This window comes from Hippocampus bargibanti, linkage group LG03, assembly GCF_051943395.1.
Source record: "Hippocampus bargibanti isolate YZ-2025 linkage group LG03, ASM5194339v1, whole genome shotgun sequence".
NCBI classification, from domain to species: domain Eukaryota; kingdom Metazoa; phylum Chordata; class Actinopteri; order Syngnathiformes; family Syngnathidae; genus Hippocampus; species Hippocampus bargibanti.
Window position 1 is genome coordinate 3,160,205 of NC_142736.1, and position 20,717 is coordinate 3,180,921.

Genomic DNA, 20,717 nt, shown 5'->3' on the forward strand with positions numbered 1-20,717 from the left:
GCAATGTAACAAATAAATAAATAAATACAGATAAACAAATAAAAAATAGACACAAGTAACTACAGACACATAAACAAATGAACAAACAAATAAATTAATAACTAACGAAATACATAAGTAAATAAATACACAAAATAAACATAAATAAACAAAACAAATAAATAAGGAATAAATAAATAAATACACACATAAATAAACAAATAAATAAATCACGGATAAATAAAGATAAATAAATAAATAAAAATAGACAAGTAAATACATAGACACATAAATAAACAAACACATAAATGAATAACTAAATACATACACAAGTAAGTAAATAAATAACCAAATTAAACACATAAAAATGAAATACATAAATAAATAACAGATAAACAAATAAATAAATAATGGATAAATATAGAAAAACAAATAAAAAATAGACAAGACAAGTAAATACATAACCACAAACAAACAAATGAATAACTAAATAAACACATAAGTAAATAAATAAACAAATAACCAAAATAAACACATGAATATGAAATAAATATATATATATATAAATAAATAAATAACTGATAAATAAATATCAGCTAAATAAATAATATATAAATAAATAGAGATAAACAATTAAATGAATAAAAAATAGACACATAAACAAACAAATAAATGAATAACTAAATAAACACATAAGTAAATAAATAAACAAATAACCAAAATAAACACATGAATATGAAATAAATATCTAAATAAATAAATAACTGATAAATAAATATCAGCTAAATAAATAATATATAAATAGAGATAAACAATTAAATGAATAAAAAATAGACACATAAACAAATAAACAAACAAATAAATGAATAACTAAATAAATACATAAGTAAATAAACAAATAATCAAAATAAACACATGAATATGAAATAAATATATAAATAAATAATGGATAAATACATAAATAACAGATAAATAAATAATATATAAATAAATAGAGATAAACAATTAAATGAAAAAAAAATAGACACATAAACAAATAAACAAACAAATAAATGAATAGCTAAATAAATACATAACTAAACAAATAATCAAAATAAATACATACATAATAAATAAATAAATAACGGATGAATAAATAAATAACAGATAAATAAATAATATATAAATAAATAGAGATAAACAATTTAAAAAAATAGACTCATAAGTAAATACATAAACAAATAAATGAATAACTAAATAAATACATAAGTAAATAAACAAATAATCAAAATAAACACATGAATATGAAATAAATATATAAATAAATAATGGATAAATACATAAATAACAGATAAATAAATAATATATAAATAAATAGAGATAAACAATTAAATAAATAAAAAATAGACACATAAACAAATAAACAAACAAATAAATGAATAGCTAAATAAATACATAACTAAACAAATAATCAAAATAAATACATACATAATAAATAAATAAATAACGGATGAATAAATATATAACAGATAAATAAATAATATATAAATAAATAGAGATAAACAATTAAAAAAAATAGACTCATAAGTAAATACATAAACACATAAACAAATAAACAAAAAATACATGAATAAATAAATAAATAAATAAATAAATAAATAAATAAATAAATAAATAAATAAATAAGCAAAATAAACAAAAATATGAAATAACTAACGGATAAATAAATAACAGATAAATAAATAGTGCTAAAAAAATAAAAAAATAAAGTAAATACATAAAAAAACGAACAAACAAATAAATTAATAACTAACTAAATAAATAAGTAAATAAATAAACAAATAAATAACGAACAAATAGATAACAAAATAAAACATGAATACAATTAAATAAATTGACACATAAATAAATACATTACTTAATTAATAAATACATATTTCAAATAATTTAAAAATTAATAAAAACAAAAAGTAACATTATAATGTATGTATATGACCGCATGCACAACCTTGTAGCTTCTTGCTCTGGATTTTGGAATGTATTTTAGAATATTTTTTGCGTGAGGCTGAAAAGTGGTCAAATGTTCCTGAGTTCAAGCGACACAACCATGCATGCCGTGCATCACCATCAACATCATCATCATCATCATCATCATCATGCTCTACAGACCCCCAAAAACGGGCCGCAGAAGCACACCACCTACTTGTTACACGGACATGTACACAGACCACAGAACTGTCCTAGATTGTTCAAATTCTTTTCTGCATCCTTCATGTCCTTATTGATCTGGTCCATCCCCTCCTCGATGCGCTCCAGTTGCTCTGATTACCGACAAAATGACATTTTTTTTTTTCCAGCAAAAGAGAAGAAGAAGGAAGTGGAGGAAGGTCAGAAGTTGGGGGGCGGGGCCAAGGGTAGGAGGGGTGATAAAGGGAGAAAAGACAAAAAAAAAAAATAGACTGTGACAAGAGAGACATCAGACATCACTATCACGACCATCACTAGCGACATCACCAGCACTGGACAGGCAAGAGCGCGCGGCTCCTGGCCGGTACCTACTTTTTAATACACGGGCATATCAAGCCACAGCATTGGCCTATATCTTTTAAATCTTTCTCGGCTTCCTTCAGGTCTGCGTTGACCTTGTTCATGCCTTCCTCCACGCGATCGAGTTGCTCTGGTGAGGACAAAGGCATGAGAGCATTGTCATTCACGCAAGCACCGCGCCGGGGGAAGGCCAACAAAGCGAGACAGAAGCCTAGCGCGCATTTGCGTGGATGGTACGTTCAATAATAATACGTGTCTGAAATAACGTCTGCCTGGACACCCTAGGCGTGCAACTTTTACGTCGGGCGGACAACTTCCGCCCGGGTGGCCGACAACTTTTATAATAAATTAGTTGCAATAGTTTCAAGTTGTGAAAAATGGGGCAGGCAACTTTATGGCGGGGCAGGCAACTTTTCTGAGTTGTCTGCCCTCGTGTCAGGTAACTTTTTGTCATTAGTTTCAGACACTGATAATAATAATAATAATAATTCATTTCATTTCTAAGCGCCTTTCAAAACTCTCAAGGTCACTTTACAGTCACAGGATGTTTTTTTTTTTTCTGTGGGTGAGTAGCGGCAGCCACACGCGCTCAACCCAGAATAACTCAAAAAGATAGAAAGCTAGCTAGTGAGCTAATAGGCAGGAAGCTAGCTAATAAATCGCTAGATAGCTAGCCAACTAGCTAGCGAATAGATATCTACTAGACAGCTAGCTAACTGGATAGATAGATAATAGACAGAAAGCCAGCAAGCTAGCTAATAGCTAGCTAGCTAGCTAATAGAATATAATATCCAAAGAGAGACAAGTTTGACAAAATATATTGACTCATTAACTGCCATTCCCAAACAGACAGCCAGCTAGCTAATAGATCGCTAGATAGCTAATACATAGCCAGCCAACTAGCTACCCAATAGATATCTAATAGATAGATAGGTAGCTAGCTAATAGATAGCTAGATAGCTAATAGATAGCCAGCTAACCATCTAGCTAATAGATATCTAATAGATAGCCAGCTAGCTGGATAGGTAGCTAATAGATAGAACGCCAGCAAGCTAGCTAATAGACAGCTGGCTGGCTAATAGAATATAATATCCAAATAGAGAAAAGTTTGATCAAATATCTTAACTCATTCACTGCCATTACCCAACAGACAGCCAGCTAGCTAATAGATTGCTAGATAGCTAATAGATAGCCAGCCAACTAGTTAGCCAATAGATATCTAATAGATAGCTAGGTAGCTAATAGATAGCTAGATAGCTAATAGATAGCCAGCTAACCATCTAGCTAATAGATAGCTAGCTAGCTGGGTACATAGCTAATAGATAGAAAGCCAGCTATCTAGCTAATAGATAGCAAGCTGGCTAATAGAATATAATATCCAAATAGAGAAGTTTGACAAAATATATTAACTCATTCACTGCCATTCCCCAACAGAAAGCCAGCTAGCTAATAGATTGCTAGATATCTAATAGATAGCCAGCCAACTAGCTAGCCAATAGATATCTAATAGATAGCCAGCCAACTAGCTAGCCAATAGATATCTAATAGATAGCTAGCTCGCTAATAAATAGCTAGATATGTAAGAGATAGCCAGCTAACCAGGTAGCTAATAGATATATACTAGATAGCTACCTAGCTGGATAGCTAATAGATAGAAAGCCAGCTATCTAGCTAATAGATTGCTCGCTGGCTAATAGAATATAATATCCAAATAGAGAAGTTTGACAAAATATATTAACTCATTCACTGCCATTTCCTAACAGCCAGCCAGCTAGCTAATAGATTGCTAGATAACTAATAGATAGCCAGCCAACTAGCTAGCCAATAGATATCTAATAGATAGCTAGCTCGCTAATTAATAGCTAGATAGGTAAGAGATAGCCAGCTAACCAGGTAGCTAATAGATATATACTAGCTAGCTAGCTAGCTGAATAGCTAATAGATAGAAAGCCAGCTAGCTAGCTAATAGCATATAATATCCAAATAGAGAAAAGTTTGACAAAATATGGCTTTTCAGAATCAGAAGACCTTTTTTCGTCCCACAATGGAGAAATGTAAGACTTTTTTTTAATTTGAGGTTCCACGAATGACAGACCAAATGTTAGCTTACTTCATAAAAGTGGCTTACAAACTCCTTTTAAATAAGAAATGCAGAGTCATTTGACTTCAAATAAAAATGACCAACTTCCTGTTTTTTGTAACTTATTTTGCGAGACTCATAAAAGATAAACCTGCCAAATTTCAGGTCACAAAATGAAACTGTTTTCAAGATATGATTTTTTTTTTAACCTTGTCTTCTCAGCGACTAACAAGAAGCGACATTCCATCAAAAAAAAATCTGCCTATCACAAGCTTCAATGAGGCACATTTAGATGTGGCTAGCGTACTCACGGTCGATAGGACGCTAGGCTATTAAAGCTAATTCAAGGTCAGATTGTCCCATCGGTTCTTTAATGGCTGTAACTTTCATATCCGTTGGAAATAAGATACATTTTGTCCTCTCGTGTTTGTTAACACTATATATGCTGGAGAAACAGAAAATGTACCTAAAAAAGATTCTCAATAGGCTGTGGAAGCCACAAAAATGCAACAAATCACAGTGACTGTATCCTGTGACTATCTTGAGAGTTTTGAAAAGTGCTTATAAATGAAATGTATTATTATTATTATTATTATTATTATTATTATTATTATTAATCTATTAGCTAGCTTTCTATCTATTTGAGTTACTTTCGGGTTGAGTAAACGCTGGCGTGTGTGGCTGCCGCTGCTCACCCACAGAAATACATACCCTGTGACTGTAAAGTGACCTTGAGACTTTTGAAAGGTGCTTGTAAATGAAATGTATTATTATTATTATTATTATTATTATTTATTTACCTATTTAACAATTTATTATATACAGTAAAGTCTCGTTATATCGATATCGGATATATCGATAGTCCCGGTTATATCGATACTATTTCTATGCACGCAAGGAGAAAATTACATGCAAACAGGGTCGGATATATCGATAGTCCTGGTTATATCGATATTTTTTCGGACTCCCTTGAATATCGATATAACGAGACTTTACTGTATATATATGATATATATTAATATAATATTTATTTACCTATTTAACAATTTATTATATACAGTAAAGTCTCGTTATATCGATATCGGATATATCGATAGTCCCGGTTATATCGATACTATTTCTATGCACGCACGGAGAAAATTACATGCAAACAGGGTCGGATATATCGATAGTTCCGGTTATATCGATATTTTTTCGGACTCCCTTGAATATCGATATAACGAGACTTTACTGTATATATATGATCTATATTAATATAATATTTATTTACCTATTTAACAATTTATTATATACAGTAAAGTCTCGTTATATCGATATCGGATATATCGATAGTCCCGGTTATATCGATACTATTTCTATGCACGCACGGAGAAAATTACATGCAAACAGGGTCGGATATATCGATAGTTCCGGTTATATCGATATTTTTTCGGACTCCCTTGAATATCGATATAACGAGACTTTACTGTATATATATGATCTATATTAATATAATATTTATTTACCTATTTAACAATTTATTATATATATATATATATGATATATATTAATATAATATTTATTATATTATATTATATTATATTATATTATATTATATTATATTATATTATATTATATATTTATTTATTTACCTTTTCATCAATTCTTCTTATTATTCTTCTTCTTATTATTATTATTATTATTATTATTATTATTATTACTTTTGTCTCACTTTAGCATAGCCCACTGGTATCAAGATACCAACAGATAGGGCCAAAGCTAGCTAGCTGGTTAGATAGTGAGAGAGAGAGAAAGAGCGAGAGAGAGATAGCTCGCTAGCTAGCTCGCTAGCTATATTTCTATATTATATTTAGAAAACATTTTTTATTCACTGAAGGAGCGCCTTATAGTCCAGTGCGCCTTATACTGTATATGGAAAATGTTTGAAAATACATCATTCATTAGGGCTTCGCCTTATACACCGCAAAATACGGTAATTTAAAACACGTCAAGAAAGGCTATAACATTTTCCGCCGTTTTTTTTTTTTTTTTTTTTTTTGCGCGGAGGGATTATTTCTATTCCTGTAACATCCCGTGGGAAAGAAAATGTCCTTCATTGCACTTTACCTTCAAGAACATGAAGGCTGTGTGTGTACGTGTGTATTATGATGTCAGAGTCAAGTACAGGAGGCCAAGGTCCATCAGCGTGGTGCTTAACATCCCCTCTCATCACACTAAAATGCAGGAAGCCATTAGCAACTAGCCTACATCCACTGCAGTTAATGACTTGAAGCAAGGGTGCATAACCTTTTTCTACTTTTCAAGCATCAATCTCAAGTGATTGAACCGTTCATGACAGACGTCTGAATTCTGCAGCCCTCTGCCAAGTTATTTATTGAGAGTATATGCAGATTTAAGTGATACATTAGTAAAACATAGTTTTCTTGATATAGAATACCACACCTCTTGAGTTCTAAGCACGAACAGGTTTAAGCAATAAAACAATGTCTCTTCCATGAACTGATAAATGTGTAACCTGGATAATGAGCTCTTCCTATGAAGGGGTTTCAAGTCATAAATTGCTTCAGTGATAAAGGAGTTTCCCAAATCCTAAATTCTGGCCAAGGCCAGATCTCCTAGATGAAGATGACAGTTTAATTTGCTGCGTCTGTTGACCTCAGATTGACCCCAAGTTGTCTGTGCTTCAATTGTGTATTCGAGTCACACATGTTGACTAAGCATATAACAGCATGAAACTTTTAAATATGATAATTTATTATTCTGTCTAATCTCTATCAGATACACGAGGGTGTTGAAAGGAAATCATTGCCTACCTTAGTCCAGATCTGACGAGGAGGCGTGGGATGCACTTTTGTAGGATGTTAATTTAATATTTTTAAATATATATTTTTTCATTCAATTTGGTCATATTAAAAAAAAACAACAACAGATTTTCAGATTTGAATTTTTGTGACATCTTTAGTAGTGCTTTTTAATTATATTACATTGTTGATTTGTAGATTTCTTTACAATAATGAATGTTATATTTGGCAATATTCTAAGGGTAACTTCGAACACAATTGAGAGTAAGCCAGGAATAATCACCAGTTCATAATAAATAATCGGCATATATATCATTTAAATGACAACCGACACCATTTTTTTATTTCCTAACTGACATCAGAAAAACGTTTTATAGCATTTAAAATAATAATAATACCTTTGATTTATAATCGCCTTTCAAAACTCTTTCAAAAATGAGGTGATACAAGAGCTAATGGGGCAATCAGAGCCGGGCATAGGAAATGAGAGGTAATCAGACAGTACAAAAGATTAAATACATTTCATTTATAAGCGCCTTTCAAAACTCTCAAGGACACTTTACAGTCACAGGATATTTTTTCTGTGGGTGAGCAGCGGCAGCCACACGTGCCAGCGTTCACTCAATCAGGAAGTAACATAAAGTAAAAAAAATAAAAAATGAAAAATAGAAAGAGAGCTAGCTCGCTATCTAGCACAATCCCTAGCTAGCTCAATCGCAAGCTCGCTCGATAGTTGAGCATGGAATTTCACAAATACCCAAAACACGGAGGCTGATATTTTTAGTCAAATGCAAAACACCGATAAAAATGACAAAGTGTGCCGAAACTGCCACAAAATCAGCTCGGAACTGGGCAGATTCAGAAAGTCCCGCCCCCTCGTTCGTGACATCAATACTGGTCACACACTGCCTTGCTCCAGAATCAAAACAATGGCTTCAGAGAGTTCAGATTCGGAAAAAAATGTTTTCTTGTTACTCATCCAGTTATGAATATGATTCAAATAGTTCTGAAGAGGAAAGCATACATGTTTGCAATCGATTAAAGAAGTCCTTCCGTATCAATTCGAGCCAATTTGTCTTTTTGGAGCAGACTTAAAGTAACAGGATTAGCATTAGCTGAAGAATTAGCTTTAGCTAAATAGCTTTGTTTATTTATTTTTGTTACAACTATGTCGGTAATCAAAATAGTTGACAATTAATGTAATTATTGATTATACAATACAATCTATCTTGATTTATATAATAATATAATAATGCATTTAATTTCTAAGTGCCTTTCAAAACTTGCACAAGATGGCGCAAAAGCTCTGTTGGAAATGGGCGATTTGTCCTCTGGGAATTTGTGTCAACTAGTATCAAGTAGTAGTCTTGGTGCAACACACAACGATTCAAACACATAACGATATTTATGTAGTTATCCTTCGAATTTCGCTATTAAAACAGATCAACACAATGTTTTCAGACCAAACAAAGTACCCAAAATGCATTGTGTGTCGCTTTTTCGGTCAGGGGCGTTCCTTCAGTGACGTAGGGTGAGGACTCGTCACCAACTCGAAAACAAGACTTCCTGAATATTCAGTGCGAGCCTTAAAACGTAAAATATAGCTAGATGCGGTGGAATCTTTGTAAAATACGCTCAGTAGAAGTCATTTGAAGTGATTTTACAAATTATGGACACAACTTGTCCGGTGGCGTCGGTTGTCCTTTAATGATACGCCGATGGATTTTAATTAAATAGCAACATTAGTATCCTTTAAAAAGTACTGTTACTGCCTAGGCACAAATGCACTCAAGATGTCTTATTATTTTTATTTTGCATATTACTAAAAAAAATAATATTATCATGAGGACTTGCATGATTTTTGTGCAAGCGAAGAGTGCTGCATGTGTTAGCTTAGCAACATGTTCTCTATTATTATTAATAAGAAAGTTAATATCATGAAAAATGTATCAAAGTGAAAAAATTCCAAAAGATCAAGGATAGACGTTTGGAGACATTTCCATGAGGAACTCACCTCCCTGCTCATCCAGCATCACCAGAGTCCTGATGCCAGCATCTTTACTCTATCGAGGTTAGAAGAAGAGGAAGAAGAAGAAGAAAAAAAAAGGGAAGAAGAATTGCGATCAGAGAAGTTCATCTGTGGAAGCTCTCAGTCATACAGGCGTGGTCCATCGATGAAAAGGTTTCTTCAGCCATCCTCTGTACTTCTTTGAAGGTGTCGGATGTTTTGTTCCTCATCCGAAAGGCTTCGTCAGCGAATTAAATTTGTGCTGGTTGACCTCTGCTTTGATAGGTCCCTGCTCTAATGTTGGGAGGAGTAGTGGACTACTCCCTGAAGCTAATCTGATGCAATGGCTATCTGGCTGGCTGGCTAGCTATTAGCTATCTAACTCTTTGTCTTACTATTCTATTTAAGTTACTTCTGGGCTGAATGAACGCTGGTGTGTGTGCTTGCCGCTGCTCGCCCAGAGAAAAACTGACCCTGTGACTGTAAGGTGACCTTGAGAGTTTTGAAAGGCGCTTATAAATGAAATGTATCTAATCTTTTGTACTGTCTGATTACCTCTCATTTCCTATGCCTGGCTTTGATTGCCCCATTAGCTCTTGTATCACCTCATTAGCATGACTAAGCCTACGTAGTAACACCCGAAGAAGTCTGTTGTAAGCACAGTAATTAGTTCTGTCTGATTATGTTGTATGACTGCCTCTGATTGCCCCATTCGCTCTGGTATCAATACCAGAGCAAAATAAGTAATCATATTCAGGCAGTAGTCCACAGCTCCCCACAACTTTAGAGCAAGGACCTATCAGAGCAGAGGTCTGGCACACCCAACTCTGTCCATATATACAAGGCCAGAGCTACCAGCACAACTTTAGTTTTCTGGCGAAGTTTTTCGGATGACGAGCGAAACACTCAACACCTTCAAAGAAGTACTGGTGACGGCTGGAGAAACCTGTTCATCAATCAAAGAAGTTGAAAATAGAAAATAAGCTTAGGTAGAAATGACAGAATGGATCGATTTTTCTCTTCTGGACAAAAACCCCACCCCCCAAACAAAAACATTAAAGAAACCGGCAGACAACTGAGAGAGAGTGATAGAATGGGTAGAAAACAGTGAAATTTAGACTTGTTTCAAGTTTGATAGCAGAGTGTAGACTGAAAGGTTAAAATATCCCATCAATCAGGCTCCACAAATCACCCGCACAAGCCATATGTACACTGGATGCAAAAAGCTATCAACCCAGCTAAACAGAACACAATGAGGAACTAGATAAAATTATCACAGAGAAAGCAGCTACAAAGGATCATTCCTCAAGATGGTGAAAGAAGAAGGCTACGTTCCTCATCAAGTGTTTAATGCTAATGAAACCGGCCACTCCATTCCATCAAGCTATCAACGACCATCACAAAGGTAAAGAAAACAACTTTATTATAAAGTAAAGTATATTTCTTTAATTATTATACAGTACGATTTATACAGTCCAGTACAGTTTATTTCTTTATTATTATTATTTAAATAATTAGTTTATTTCTTTAATTATAATACCATAGCACATTTATTATACAAAAAATAAGGTATATTTGATGTAGTTTTAAGGCTTAGAAAATTAGAAAATTATGTTTTATGGGGGCCTGGGAACGGATTATTCTCATTTTAATGGGTTCCTATGGGAAATTATTTTTTGGGATACACACTTTTCACCTTACACACTCTGTCTGGGAACCAATTAAGTTCGCAAGCATCACTGTATGTTGTGTTCACTGGACACTTTGTTGACAAAGAAGCTATCGTGTCTAATTTGCTGTGTTGCTTAACCCCTCCCCCCACATTCACACAAGGACACACTTGATTAAACATACACTAAGCTCAACCAAACAACAGCTTCCTGCCCCCCCGTGAGCTCCTCCCACAAATATTCCGGCTTCACGCATCAACTGTTTTGCACCCGAGCCGTCATGTGACCTTCTCGGCGAGACCACGAGGCACACACACACACGCCCGCTTACTAGTTTCAGTGACGCTCGGATCGCTTGCGCCTGCTCAAAAAAAATTATTGACGGAGTGATTATGAAGAATCAGCGCTCGCTTAGCCGCTAGGAATTGTGGGAAGTGAAGATACGACCCTCCCTATCCCGTGCAACGATGCAAAATGGCATCAATACATGTAATGATATGGTTTACAGTGATACCTTGGCTTACGAACTTAATTGGTTCCCAGACAGAGTGTGTAAGGCGAAAAGTGTGTATCCCAAAAATTAATTTCCCATCGGAAACCATTAAAATGAGAATAATCCGTTCCCAGGTCCCCATAAAACATAATTTTCCACTTTCTAATTTTCTAAACCTTAAAACTACACAAACTGTGCCTTATTTTATGTATAATAAACATGCTATGGTATTATAATTAAATAAATAAACTACTTTATAATAAAGTCATTTTTGAAACCGAAAAGTTCGTAATCCAAGGCGTTCGTAAACAGAGGTATCACTGTATTTAAGCTGTGACCGGCTAGAATGGTCACTTTTTTTCATATTTAAGCAACAATTTAGCATTTTTTATATATTTATCATATTCATATTCATATATATATATATATATGTATATATATAGAAGCTATCGTGTCTAATATATATATATATATATATATATATATATATATATATATATTATATTTTTATTTATATTTTTTTGCATTTTTTTTATTTTTTTGCAATTGCTTATCCAAATCTGGTCGCAGCTCGCGACGCACCAAAATTCGATGAGGTCACGCAGTTGGGAGAAAAGCTCCCCGTCGCGCTCCGCCATCTTGTACATGAAAGGTCATGCGCGAGGAGAATTAAAGGGGATCACATTAGCACGAGACAAGGACGCTGACCTCGCAGTGCCAACCTTTCTCAATCGTAAGAGAGACGTAGACATTCTTAATGTCCCCCCCGGCTATTAAATCATGTCATGAATCAATTTTTTTTCACTATGTTAGAGTAGCACAGCGGAGACTGACGGTGATGATTCTCATGCATTGTAAATGTAAAGTGCTGCTGTTTATCATGGAGTGTCCTTCCTATTGGGCCTGCTTGTTGCGTGCTTATTCAATTAGCCTAATCTTTACCCTCGGCCTAAGGTCACAGGGCGTGCAGGGGCACGTGCGATCGACCGGGGGATACTGGAACGCAATCCATGCCTCTTTTTTTATGTATCTTCAATGTTAAAGGCTTGTCACAGAGATTGACGCAAAGAAACAAATCAACCAATTTTCCCTTACCGCACGTGGTCCTCAGTTCAAATGGACTCAAATGATGAAAATTCAGTCCATCAAAAATGTGGTTGTGCCTCTTTTAGAATAATCCTGCTAAATAAGGGTATAATAAATACCATAGCACATTTATTATACATAAAATACGGTATATTTTGTATAGTTTTAAGGCTTAGAAAATTAGAAAGTAGAAAATTGTGTTTTATCGGGACCTGGGAACGGATTATTCTCATTTTAATGGTTTCCTATGGGAAATTATTTTGTGGGATACACACTTTTCGCCTTACACACTCTGTCTAGGAACCAATTTAGTTCGTAAGCCAAGATATCACTGTATGATGATGATGATTATTATTATTACTATTATGATGATGATTATGATTATTATTATTATTATTATTATTATTATTATTATTATTATTATTATTATTATTGATGATGATGATGATGATGATGATGATTATTATTATTATTGTTGTTATTATTATGATTATGATGATGATGATTATTATTATTATTATTATTATTATTATTATTATTATTATTATTATTATTTGCTAGCTATTTGCTATCTAATAGCAATCTAGCTGGCTATCTATTAGTTATATGGCTGCCTAGCTAGCTGTCTATCTATTAGAAATCTATTAGCTAGCTAGCTTTTTATTAATTTATTTATTATATAACTCAAATAGATCAAGTTAGCTAGCTAGCTAATAGATAACTAATAGCAGTCCGGGTTGAGTGAACGCTGGCGCATGTGGCTGCCGCTGCTTACCCACAGAGAAACTGACCCTGTGACTGTAAAGTGACCTTGAGAGTTTTGAAAGGCGCTTAGAAATTAAATGGATTACTATTACAATCTTTTTTTAATATTTAATTTTAATCTTTATTATAATTTACTTCAAGTCGCGGTATCACAAAACCGAGCGCACCGGAGCGCAACCTTTTCCGGCTACTCGAAAACACTTCCTGCTTTCCTTCAACCAATCACACGCGAATACATTAACATGTTAAAGCAATTATAAATAGAATATAATTTAGAAAACCTTAACATAAAGGAACACATTTGTCAAACATAAAATGATAAGCATTAATAATTTAACCAAATAAATGAATAAGATAAAGAGATGGAGTTAGCTGTTTGTGAACCCGCGTCCGTTCCGAAGTGTCCCCGACAAATTGTGCGCCCGTTGAGCATTTTCCGTGTTAAGCGGCTCCCCTTCACCCCTCGAGCAGAACCCCCCGCAGCCGCTGAGCTCCTGCCAGCCCGATTTATGCAAATGTAGCCCGACAAGCACGCGTACGGGCAAAACGGCTACTGTCTTATTCAAGGGGTACATTATGCACGCTTGGCTATTTTTAAACACACCAAAACACACGACGACAACAGAGATGACAAGCTGGGCTCTAAAAGTGGAAGCGCATCAGGGTGCGCTTGGTGTGATGAAGGCATTGCCCGATTTTCACTTTTAGTTTTTTTTCCCCGGAAGGTTGAGGTGAGATTATGAGATGTACGAGGGTCTTTGAACTCACCTCCTCCACCAGCGCCAGCATGCGACGGGTGCTCTCAAGAGACTGCAACGCAACAAGACAATATTAGCAATGACAACCGGCCGTATTTTGCGGTATTCTGTACATTTTTTGCACATTTTTAGATGTGTATGGCATACAAAGTTTGTACGGGAAACATAAAAATCGTTAAATATAATTTTTAGATATTTTATATACCGTTTTCGTCATTAAACATTAGCAGTAGTGCTAATTATAACAAATATCGCTACTCTTAAAAAGCGAGTCGACCACCGAGAAAATAAGTCCGTGTGAAAAGTCTTGTGAAGAAACAAAAGTTCCGAGAAGACAAATTTCCGGTCAAGTGGAATTTTCTTTTGAAATAAGTTAAATTAAACATTTTACCGTGTTTTTTTCGCCGTAATATCATTCATATGTTTTTATAAGTGTTATTATACATCGTAAGAACACAAATTCAAATTCTTTATTTTGCTCTGGACAAATTCAAATTGTCCACAGTCAAAAAAGCCACAATGCTCTTCACAAAAACATACTTGATTATTGCTAGAAATATGATGTAACATGTTAAAAGTATAAATGTTTACATGTGAAATTTTGTTAATAAAATTGCGCAATGAAATATTACACGTGTATAGTTTATTTCTCAGTAAGGAAATTTGAGCCATTAGTAAGCTCACAGTGTCTCGCAGGTTGACAGGGATGTAAGCATTGAAATTTGTGAATGTACAGTAAAGTCTCGTTATATCGATATTCAAGGAAGTCCGAAAAAATATCGATATAACCGGGACTATCGATATATCCGACCCTGTTTGCATGTAATTTTCTCCGTGCGTGCATAGAAATAGTATCGATATAACCGGGACTATCGATATATCCGATATCGATATAACGAGACTTTACTGTACTTATTGTGACAATAATATTACTATAATTATCCATTCGTCTATGTCAGAGATGTGACAGTCAGACATTGTGGACAGAGACTCGGAACCAGAAAGATTGTGCCTACTGCCGGCAGGAAACGTAGTCACCCATGACATACGTCTGAATTCTGCACCCCTTTGCAAAGCTATTTATTGAGAATACATGCAAATTAAAGTGATACATTAGTAAAATATAGTATTCTTGATTATAATACCACGCATCTGGACGTTCTGAGCACCAACAGCTGTATAGCAATAAAACATTGTGTTTCCCATGAACTGATAAGTTTGTATCCTGGCTAATGACCTCTTCCTGTGATAAGGAGTTTTAAGTCCTAAATCACTCATGTGATAAGGAGTTGAAGAAGTCCTAATTTACTCGTGTGAAGCTGAGCGTTTAACTTGCTGTGTCCGTCGACCTGATTGACCCCAAGTTGTCCGTGCTACACATGTGTATTGAGTCACAAGTGTTGACTAAGCATACATCAGCATGAAACTTTTAAATATGATAACTTCTTATCATCTTAATCTCTATCAGTCTACTTCATAGCATTTAATTCACCAAATTCTTCTCCATCCTTTCAACTTACTTCCAAACACTTTTTTTTTTTACATTTTTGCAATCGTCCACAAATCAAGTCATCATTTTTATCCGCCTCCAAATTAGCAACCCTTGGACCTTTTCATCACTGTATTCATCCAATCGCCCTCTCTAAGCCTCTCTAGTTCTGAATGAATATTTAATGAGCTCATTGGAGTCGCTCTGTTATTCTGAGCTCCTCTTAACTCATTAAGCAGACAGTCGTGGCGGCGTTAGCATTTTACCTCATCGGCTATCTGGTCGGCGCGAGTCTGCAGGTCTGCCAGCTCATTGCGCATGTCCGCTTCGTCCGCCATGTCGGATGTTGAAACTTGGAAGTCAACCTAACTGGAAAAAGAGAGATGGTCAGAAGATAGAAACACAGTGAAACATCGGTGATACGAACGATTTAGCTAACAAATGTTTCGCTTTACGAACATTAAATTTGCGAGAATATAATATTGGCATACGAGTGCAGATGTGGTTTGCTATCGAGTGGAGTACATTTGCTATTATGGGACCGAAAAAGACCCCACTACAGGCTAGTGTTAAGACGAAGAGGAAACAAAAGAAAATCACGGTCGAGCAGATGAAGAATATCATCGAAAAACGCAAATAGAAGAGGTTGAAAAACTTCTGTTGACTTGGATTAACGAAAAGCAGCTAGCAGGGGACCGTGTGAGTGAGGGTATTATCGCCGAGAAAGCATGGAAACTTCACTCGGATATCATCAAGAGGCAACTACGTCAAAGACCATCACAAAGGTAAATAAAACAACTTTATTATATAGTACAGTTTATTTCTTTAATTACACTGTAAAACCCAACAAGTTGAAAGTACTCAAATTTTTTATGGCAACTGATTACGTCAAAATTTTTGAGTACAGTTTACTCAAAAGTTTTGAGTAACCTGTACAGGTTACTCAAAACAGGTTACAGGTTACTCAAAACTTTTGAGTAAACTGTACTCAAAAATTTTGACGTAATCAGTTGCCATAAAAAATTTGAGTACTTTCAACTTGTTGGGTTTTACAGTGTACAATACAATAGCACATTTATTATACATAAAATAAGGTATATTTTGTGTAGATTTAAGGTTTATTTTTGTAGAAAATTATGTTTTATGGGGACCTGGGAACAGATTATTCTTTTTTTAATGGTTTCTTATGGGAAACAAATGTTTGGCAGACGAACTTTTCGCCTTACACACTTTCTGGGAACCAATTAAGTTCGTAAGCTGAAACATCACTGTACTGACTAATTGCTTTTGATAGCTCCACAATGCCGCATTAAACGCCTGATCCTTTCTATCATTGAGTAACAGAAGTGGGTGATTGCGCAACACAAGGGTTGCATTATTTACACTTTATATCAACACGCAAAATTGGCTGACGGGCGCAAACATTCATGTGTGGCTCTCGTTAGTCTCGTAGTGTTCGTGACGTCACACCATGACGTCTTGCCTTGCTCTAGAATCAAAACAATGGCTTCAGATTTCTTGTTACTCATCCAGTTATGAATATGATTCAAATAGTTCTGAAGAGGAAAGCATAAATGTTTGCAATTGATTAAAGAAGTCCTTCTGCATCAATTTGAGCCGTCAGGACTCCAATGTAGCGCTACAGAAAATGCATAAGATGGCGCTCAAGCTCCTTTGGAAATGGGCTGATTTGTCTGCTGGGAATTTGTGTCAACTAGTATCAAATAGTAGTCTTGGTGCAACACACAACGATTCACCATCGCGTAATTTATGTGTTTTCTTTCTAATTTCGCCTTCAACAGGAAGTTTTCAAACAAAACAAATTACCCAAAATGCATTGTGTATCACTTTTTCGGTCAGGGGCGTTCCCTCCGTGACGTCACGGTAGACATCGTCACCAACTCGAAAACAAGACTTCCTGAATATTCAGCGCGAGTCTTAAAACGTAAAATAAAGCTATATGCCGTGGAATCTTTGTAAAATACGCTCAGTAGAAGTCATTTGAAGTGATTGTACAAATTATGGACACAACTTGTCCGGTGGCGTCGGTTGTCCTTTAAGTATAAGAAAAGTATGAGGTCACACATGTATCCGCATCCTACGCCCATCTCCTCTTCCTCCTCAATAATTCAACACCCACTTTTTTATACTCTAAAATATTTATGCCCACATTTTACATTGGCACCATGAAAATAATGCAAAGGGAGGTCAGATATAAACACATTGCGTTGCATTATGGTCCTTTTTAACTCATTCACTGCCAGACATATGCAAAAATAAGTCCACTCCTGTGCCAGGGTTTTTGGCATTTTCACTCAAATTCCAGAACCCACAGGATATTGAGTTTTAGGACTGCAAAAACATTCAATGCAGCGTAAGAAACCTTAGCCTCTCTAGTTAATTCCTAAGTTATATGGTTCTGGAGTTGTATGAGCTTGAAATGGGGGCAGCTGTACAAAATACAACACAAAGCTTACATATTGGTTGATATAGCATTTTAGCAACAGTTGAAGCTGGAATAAAGCACTAACATGGACAAAAGGCAAATGCTCCCTCCTTGTGGAAGGGGAAAAAAAATCATGGCCAGAGGTCTGGCCAGCGTTTTATCGGCACCCTAGCAAGAAAAAAAAAATCAGAACAAATTCGGGAATGGGGCTCTAAGACATATTTCCGATTCCCGAATACATTCCAGAATGGCAGTGAATGAGTTCATATTCAGGGACAACAAGATGACATGAAAACTATTTTTAGAACAAGCACAGCTATTTTTTTAGCTGTGAAGTAGTTGTAGGTTCAAACCCTCAATGGGGGTTTCGAACATTAATGCATTCACTGCCATCCCCGAATATATTCGAGAATTGAAAATATGACGTCAAACGTCCATTCTCGAATTTGTTCGGGTTTTGGTTTTTCTTGCGGGGAGTACCAAGAAAGCGCTGGTCAGACCTCTGGCAATGTTTTTTTCTCTTCTACAAGGGATATAAACCATATAAATTAGGAATTAACTATTTATTCCTGACGGAAGAAGAGACTCTCAGGTTTCTTAGGCTGCATTGAATGTTTATGTAGTCCTAAAACTCAATATTTTGTGGGTCTTGGAATTGGAGTGACAATGACAAAAACCCTGGCACTGGAGTGGACACATTATTGCAGGTCTGGCAGTGAATGAGTTAAACATGACAGTGCACGTTAAAACTGATGAATTAAAAACTAAAAATACAGTCATACATTGGCTTACAAACTGAATTGGTCCCCAGACAGAGTGTGTAAGGCGAAAAGTGTGTATCCCAAAAATAATTTCCTATAGGAAACCATTAAAATGAGAATAATTCGTTCCCAGGTCACCATAAAACACAATTTTCTACTTTCTAATCTTTAATACTACACAAAGTATACCTTATTTTATGTATAATAAATGTGCTATGGTATTATAATTAAAAAAATATGCAACAAAAAACAGTCGGCTGCCATTTTGTTGTTAGAAGAACGGGCTCGTTCGCGAACGACACATCACTCATTGAGGCCACTCAGTGTACGAAAAAAGTTCGTATGCCAAGGTAAAATTTTCATAAATGTAACGTTCGTAAACCGAAAAGTTCGTAAGCCAAGGGGTTCGTAAACCGAGGTATCACTGTACCGTTTTAAAAATCTGCAACATAGCTGAATCGCTAATAATGACTGGCAGGGGTAATAAGCAATTACATAGGCTTAATGTAAAATGACTTTGTAAAATGGCAGCGGTCTACCACCTGGTCTTCATCTTCTCATCCATCAAGTCAAGACCCTGACATCGCCCACGCCCCACCCAATCCGCTACTTTGACGGACAGCGGCAGCCAGGCTCAGGAGGATTAAAGTCACAACGAGGAAAAGAGGATTTAGTCTCGCTCTACACTCTCTCTTCCAACGCTGATGTCCTCCCTTTGTCTTTCCTACGCGCATGCCGTTAGCGCTCCGGTTTTGGGGGAAACGTCAGTAAGGCGCAGTGGTTTTCAAAATGATTGGTACGCAAGCACGATACACTTCGATGACAGTTGGGGGGGGGAGGGGCAATGTCACATTCCGAGATAGAATACAAAATAAGGAGGTTGTCATGGTTACCAAGGTGGTGGTGGTGGTGGTGGACCCCAAAAAAAGCAGTCAGCAAGGTGTATTTGACAAATTGTATTAAAGGACAGCCAACACCATTTTTTTGTTTCCGAACTGACATCAGAAAAACGTTTTATAGCATCTAAAATAGTAAAACACGCAGGCTGATATTTTTACTCGCGGGTTAAATAAATGAATCTAAAATTGTATCATGTTGCGTAAAGGTCGAGGTTGTTGAATTAGCCTTTATCGGGACTTCAATTTTTATTATGTTTTGTTGTTTTCACTTTAAGATTGATTCAAGAGTGTTTTCACTTGTTTTCACTTTGAGTGGTTTCACTTCAAGATTCAAGAGTAGCTGCCTCTACAGCAGCTCCTGCATTTTGTTTTTCTACTTCTTTCTTTCCTTTCACAACCTTTCTGTTGTGAAATGTAAATTTCTCCACTGTGAGACGAATAAAGGTACATCCAATCCATCCACCGCCGTTAACAGTCACAAATGACTACTACTACTACTACTACTACTACTACTAATAATAATAATAATAATAATAATAATACATATCATTCTAAGTGCCTTTCAAAGCTCTCAAGGACACTACAGTCACAGACAAGAAAGTGTACTATAATAAATAAAATACAATCACAAATAGAATACAATAAATAAAATACAGTTCTAAATAGAAACAAGAGAAAGAGCTACACAGAAAATGTGATTTTAAATAGGTGGGTTTTGAGATGAATGAACTGTGTTATTTAAGAGCAATTTAAAATTTTAAGAGCAATTAAATAACTGCATTAATTCATTCATTCATCAATTCAAAAAAGAAAAAATAAAGAAAAATAAATGACTAACAGAAATGAGGCATGTATCGTCACTGCATGCTGACCTATAAACAAGAAGCACACACGCATGCAAGGATGTAAGCAGGCCACAGAGCATCAGAGCTGCCTGGAGCCTAACGCAAAAAAAA

The 20,717-nt window shown here is 35.2% G+C and overlaps 1 protein-coding gene across 2 annotated transcripts in view; it reads right to left on the reverse strand.

Moving 5' to 3' along the window:
- Positions 1-20,717, reverse strand: part of LOC148899971 (synaptosomal-associated protein 25-A-like) — a 36,673-nt gene that overhangs the window by 8,341 nt on the left and 7,615 nt on the right. The window contains exons 2-5 of one of the 2 annotated variants that reach the window (XM_088991524.1): positions 15,922-16,020; positions 14,177-14,218; positions 9,401-9,449; positions 2,162-2,279 (exon numbers count right to left, since the gene is read on the reverse strand). In XM_088991524.1, the coding sequence (XP_088847650.1) occupies positions 2,162-2,279; positions 9,401-9,449; positions 14,177-14,218; positions 15,922-15,993 (281 nt within the window). In that variant the 5' untranslated portion in view covers positions 15,994-16,020. Of the gene's footprint in view, positions 1-2,161; positions 2,280-9,400; positions 9,450-14,176; positions 14,219-15,921; positions 16,025-20,717 lie in introns of both variants that reach the window. The other variant, XM_088991523.1, reaches the window with a different exon arrangement.